General features: G+C 42.6%; 1 protein-coding gene across 2 annotated transcripts in view; it reads left to right on the top strand.

Annotated features, from left to right (window-relative positions):
- Positions 1-4,234: 4,234 nt before the first annotated feature.
- LOC136679392 (transforming growth factor beta-1 proprotein-like) overlaps positions 4,235-6,087 on the top strand; it is a 23,712-nt gene continuing 21,859 nt past the window's right edge. The window contains exons 1-2 of one of the 2 annotated variants that reach the window (XM_066657894.1): positions 4,235-4,669; positions 4,768-5,899. In XM_066657894.1, coding sequence (XP_066513991.1) covers positions 5,575-5,899 — 325 coding nt within the window. In that variant the 5' untranslated portion in view covers positions 4,235-4,669; positions 4,768-5,574. Of the gene's footprint in view, positions 5,900-6,087 lie in introns of both variants that reach the window. The other variant, XM_066657893.1, reaches the window with a different exon arrangement.

Genomic DNA, 6,087 nt, shown 5'->3' with positions numbered 1-6,087 from the left:
AGGTGTTTAAATGTCAGGGTGGTTTTTTGTTCGTTTAAAACACATAAATATCAAGGAAAAAGGAATAAATGTATAGGTTAAAAGGTAGGATGTAGAACCCCAAGAGGCTTTACTGCTCTGATGGTCATTTAATTGACTTGAGGATAAAAACTGTAAAGAACATAAGAGGATCTGAACAATCCCAATCTTCAAATCATGACAAGAGGCTTATACCTTTAGATTAAAGCTTGATTAGTCTCTTGCCCTCTTTAATTAAACCTGCATCTGGTTCTGATTCTTCTCCTGTGAGTGGCTTGGGTCTCTGAGGGGGTCATTTATAACTGTGCTGTGGGTGTTCTCAGCAGGTCAGAGGTCAGAGCGTATAAAGCTCTTTAAAAGAAGAGGCGCATGGCTGTGAATAAAGGAGGCGGCATCCCAACGCATGGCACCCTCATTGTTTCCCTCAGACCCACGCTTCTGTGCATATGGCACGGGGCAAGAACCCCAGAGTGAAAGAGTGTACATCAAGTGCTGTCCACCCAGCTGTGGCCATACTATTGTTACCGGACAGTTTACAGGCTTCTAATGAAAGACCAAACCTGCATAAGGGAGCATGCCATAAAAGAGCCCCAGTTAAGAGGCCCTTGGTAGGACTGCTTAAACTTCAAGGAATAGTCCGGGGCATTAAACGTATTCAACATTTGCTTCGCACTGGATCCATGAGTAAAATGTACACTATATCTCCAAAAGTCTGTAGACAATTAATTAATTTAATTAAACCAGGTATATATTAGGCAAGCTCTACATATTAGGAGATAACTCATCATTTTTAAAAGTATTATTTTGTGCTATTTTATTATTTTCTTGTTGCTCTTCTGCTATTCTTTTTTTAAATATAATTTTCATTATTTCACTTATTTTTAAATTAGCAGAGCGCCCCCTGCTGTTGGTTTTTCCAAATGTAAACGTAAACGGTCTAGTAGGATATGCAGATTACAAGAGGTTCAGTGTAGCGTGTTTTGTGTCACGTGTCTTCAGTAAACAAACTGACAATAAATACTTAGTGGAAATTTTTTAAGCGTTTCATAAAACTACAATATTGAGCGTGGACGACGTCACTACTATGCATTCCACACCGAGGCGCCGGCACTATACGCTGGGATTTGTAGTTCTATAGTATTTCAATCTTAATAGTACTGCAAAATAGATTGATCTTTTACAGTATTCGCACTTACTGTTCTTTCGAGGTTAATAAAACACGAATATCATTATCAGTCAGCTTTATATTCTATTTTAGAAGTTTTAATCGCCTTAAGAAATTAATAGACAATTATACTGGACACGACCAGCAGATGGCGGTGATCTGCATTTAATTTTCTTTTTATTCTTTCGCCTAAAATGGCAATATATTTTTCCAAAACAAAAGTCTCCACCGGCGAAGAAAATATTCAATATTATAATAACTTAATAAAATTCTAAAGATAAAAATGTCATATTTAATATTTGTTGAAACAGAATAAAAGCAACACACACATATTAGGCCAAAAAATAAGTTCAATACCAAGTGTGGGGTAGAAACCCTCTAGCCCAGAGATATGGAGCAATTGAACTTTGAGAAAGTGTTTTGTGACATTATGTTCAGTACATTTGGTACATTTGAACTGAGGTGATGCATGTGTGAGATTAAGAATTATTATTATCTTTTAAATTAACGAATGCAATAAAACAAAGTGGCATGGTTGTGCAGCAGGTAGAGTCACTTTCACACAGCTCCAGGCGACTGGGGTTGTGGGTTCTAGTCCCACAAGAGTTTGAAACGGTCTGTGAGGAGTGTGGTGTGTTCTCCCTGTGTCTGCATGGGTTTTCTCCAGATGCTCTGGTTTCCTCCCACAGTCCAAAAACACATGGTGGTAGGTGGATTGGAGACTCAAACGTGTCCATAAGTGTGGGTGTGTGAATGAATGTTTGAGTGTGTGTCGCCCTGTGAAGGACTGGCGCCCCCTCCAGGGTGTGTCCCCACCTTGCCCCCAGTAATTCCGGGTAGGCTCCAGACCCACTGTGATGATGATGATGATGGTGATAATGAATGTCATAAAATATGCTATAAAGGCCCGGGTTGTCCTGTGAATGCTAATTTGACACACATCAGTAAATCAAAGGCATTTGGAGTGACACCGAAACAGACTGTGTGGTCTACAACTGGATCAACATTAGCCAGTCCAGGTTCGACCAGAGTTCATAAAGTGCGAGTCGCCACTGTTGATCATTCTCATGCATGTGGTGATGTGATGATGAATAACTGTGTCCCCACACTCTGCTGTGAATGTGTGGTCACTGTCTAGGCGTTCTCAGGCCTTTCCACTGCAGTCCTGTTTCTGGATGAAGTCTGTTGACACGTCCAACATTTGACAGGTGTCCCCACCATCTATTTGTGTGAAAATCCAGATTCAGCAGTGCTTTACACACACATAAAACACTATCCTTGACAGAGAATCACACTGACCCAACAGTGGCACATCTGAGAGGTGAGAGGATTGCAAGAGTTCCAGGTAGAAACTGGGCCTATGTTCAAAACAGTGAAAATAACTGATATTGCTGGATATTGCTAATGCTAGTCTGCTAGCTTAATGTGTGCCCTTTTCTGTTATAGGCCCTCATTTGCACAGACAGATAATAAGCAATATTTGGCTCTGAAACAGTGAAAAAGCATTCTCTGTACTGATCGATCTCCATCATAACTACTTGGGTGAGTTGAGTTGGAGTGGTGTTTGTGATCGCTGCAGTGACACTGATTTGATGGTGGTGTGTTAGTGTGTGTTGCACGAGTGGTTCAGACTCAGCAGTGCTGCTGGAGTTTATATATACAATAATAATTGGCCAAGTTGGATTTGTCACCCAGATTGTAATATGCACCACTAGAGGGCGCTGTGTGTCCATGTATCTACAATGCAATGTTCAACGCACACTAATAATAACTGTTGGTATTTTTTTTAAATGGAAATGTAGTATTCAATAATGCACCCATACAAATGTCAGAGGCCACTGACGTCACTGATATTTTTAAACATTTCTTGACATAACGTTTTCTTTTTTTTCTTTTTTTTAAATACATGCAATTTTTTTCAGAATAAAGAGAAGGCAAAGGCCAATGAAACCACCCTAAAATCACCCTTAAAGTTTTTCAAAAAAGGATCAACAGAGGTACAAAAATATACAACATGGGGATCCTAACAACAGAGCCATAACTAGTAGAGCAAAAAGTCTTGATCAGATAAACTGCACTGAAAATGTGCATCTTTGAAAGAGAGAAGAAAAAAGGAACTTCTAGTATTGCTTCAGATCTTTAGGTGTTTTTGTCCATCAGATACCTCGGTGCTCTGGGTGTGAAAGGATGCTGATCTGTCAAGGATTCTTAACTGAAAAAAAGGAAAGACACAAAAGAACAATATTTGAATGTCTAATCAAAAACATACTGGTGCGCTCTGGACATTGGACTGGCCTCCACCAGAACCCACCTGTGTTAAGAGGCAATACTTTATCATTCTTAAAATTAGACAGTGAAACCTGAAGTAGGTCCCTGTGGAGCTGCAGATAATTGTGAAAGAGTTTGACTGTTTTAGATTCTCAAATGATATACATAATGTAACTAACCTTGCAGAGATCTATGAAAAGACACCAGAGATTGTGGCCTTTATGAGAGTTTGAGGGGGAGTGTGTCCATCATCAACAAAGACAGAGAAAAAAAAACAACAACAAAAGAGCAACAAATGTACAAATAGAAAGAAAAAAAAAGAAACCAAACAAAGAATGCCTTGAGAGTGAGGGACAAACTGTGAGAAAAAGGAGAAAGAGAGATGTACTGAGAGAGAGAGAGAGAGAGAGAGAGAGAGAGAGAGAGAGAGAGAAATTTGAGTCAGTGTATATGTATTTGTGGTGTATATGTGGGTTAGGGTGTGTGTAGTTAAAGAGAGACAAAGCAAGAGAGAGTGCGAGTTATTGCTCCATTTATTCTGTCACAAGCTTTGCTCTGCTCTGGGCTTCCTGGCCAGTACAGAGCTGTGTGTGTGAAAGCAGATGTTTCAGAGTCCGTTAGCCTCATTTCCTGGGCGGAGAGCTCCCCGCTCTATTAGTTCTGTAACAGGAACCAGGAAAAAAAGAAAAACAGAGAGAAAAAAAGAGTGAGAAGTTGGTGAACGCCTTCCACAAATCATTTTGTCACCGACAAAGCAGAGAGTCATAGAGAGAGACAGAGAGAGGAGGAGGAGAACCTGGTAAGAAAACAGTGAGCTCTGTCAGAAAGTAAAGGAGAGGCAGAGCAAGACAGGAATAGAGCGTGGTAAGGACAGAGCACAGGGGGAGGTGTGAAGCGTCCTTCCTCAGGACTCAGACATAAAAGTAGATAGAGAGCGTGTGAGAGAAGCGTGTGCAACCTGATATCCAGGCTCACGCTTGTATCTCCCTCTCCCACTGCTGTGGCTTTCTCATCTGACCATCGTTTTGAAAGTACCTCAAACCTCGTGGCTCAGCTGACACTGTGGCAATCTGCAGCTTTGCTACAGGGTGTTTTCCAAGAGGATCCTCAGCTTTCTGTACCCTCTGGGCTCCCGAGTGCTGGGCGTGTTTTGGAGAACAGCAGGCAGTCTTAAAGACTTGCCCCTGGGGTGGACAACAGCTGTTTGTGAAGACAAAGGTAAAGGCAGCGTCCATGCTTATTGACTGAACTTCAGATTGATTGGAGGAGGTTTCTCTGAATTACTGTCCGTGTTCTCTCTTCCCTTTTACTAAAAGGTTGCGTCAGAAGCCGCTGGGTATGACAAGATAAAGGTCTTCAGATAGGGATCTTTCTCACCACTGGTGTGAAAAGCTTTTCCGCTCAGGAGGTCGAGAAGCTCCTTCTTTCTAATCAGAAGTTGTTGAGTGCCCAGATGTGGGAGAGTGAAGCTGGGGGATAAGCTGACAGTTGACCTCTCAAGGCAGAACAGCTCAGAAAAGAAGGGACCAGGAGCCGGCACTTGCACACAAGCTGACCATTGTATCTGGACAGCAGGCTTGCGCTGTTTTCTTAGCAGAGTCTATGAGGGAAAAAGGTCTACAACACAGGCTGAGAAACTTCAAGTTCTTGCCAGATCCGCGGCTCTGAACAAGCAAGTCTGTGTGCACTTGCCAGCTTGAAACTGCACTGTAGAGAGGAAGAGTGAACACTAGCCAGTCAGGCTTCAGTCTCCAGTGAAAGAGGGTGTATATGTATGTGTACATCTGTGTTTATTTGGATCTACGCTTTGAGCTCTGTGTACGTCCACCTTCTGAGTAAGTGTGGGCGTGTGGGGGAGAGACCAGTCCATTTGTCAGCTGCAGACACACATTCTGCTCCCACACAGAAGCCACAGCACAGACGGTGAGAGGTTGCATGCTGGGATTCCCCTCTAGCTCCATTTGTCCAGGTGCTTTCCAACAACAACATTATTATAATCAACATCAAGTAGCACCTCCTAACACAGCAACACTCCTCTACCTGTTCCACCACACCTGAGAGGACAGTGACAGCTCTGAGACCACTGTCATCTTTATCTGAGTATCCCACAACAGCAGATCATCATGAAACTCTTATGTCTAGCGCTGGCTTCACTTTGCCTGATGGCTGTAGTGGACTCTATGTCCACCTGCAAGACCTTGGACCTAGAGGTGGTCAAAAAGAAACGTATCGAGGCCATTCGTGGCCAAATCCTCAGCAAGCTTCGCATGTCCAAGGAGCCCGAGGAAGGGGACACGCACAAGGACATCCCTGAGGACGTTGTTTCACTCTACAACAGCACGGTGGATTTCAGCGAGGAGTTGAAGAACAAGACGACCCCAGAGTCGCTGGCTAAAGATGAGGAGGATTATTTCGCAAAGGAGGTGCACAAGTTCAACATGACAGAGGGTAAGTAGCCTGGAGGGACGAGTGGAGGTGTTGATAGGTTGAGTCTTAGTGATTCCTGTTGAGATTATTGCACTTTATGGTTAAAAAGTGAACAAGATGACTGAGGAGACAGGTCAGCGTCTGTATCTGAGAACTCACTTTGATTTTACTTGATATCAAACTGAAAAGAAAAGCAGTGATATGACAAA

The sequence above is a fragment of the Hoplias malabaricus genome, chromosome Y, assembly GCF_029633855.1.
Source record: "Hoplias malabaricus isolate fHopMal1 chromosome Y, fHopMal1.hap1, whole genome shotgun sequence".
NCBI lineage: Eukaryota > Metazoa > Chordata > Actinopteri > Characiformes > Erythrinidae > Hoplias > Hoplias malabaricus.
Note: the sequence above shows the minus strand (reverse complement) of the source record. Positions and strands in the feature narration are given on the sequence as shown.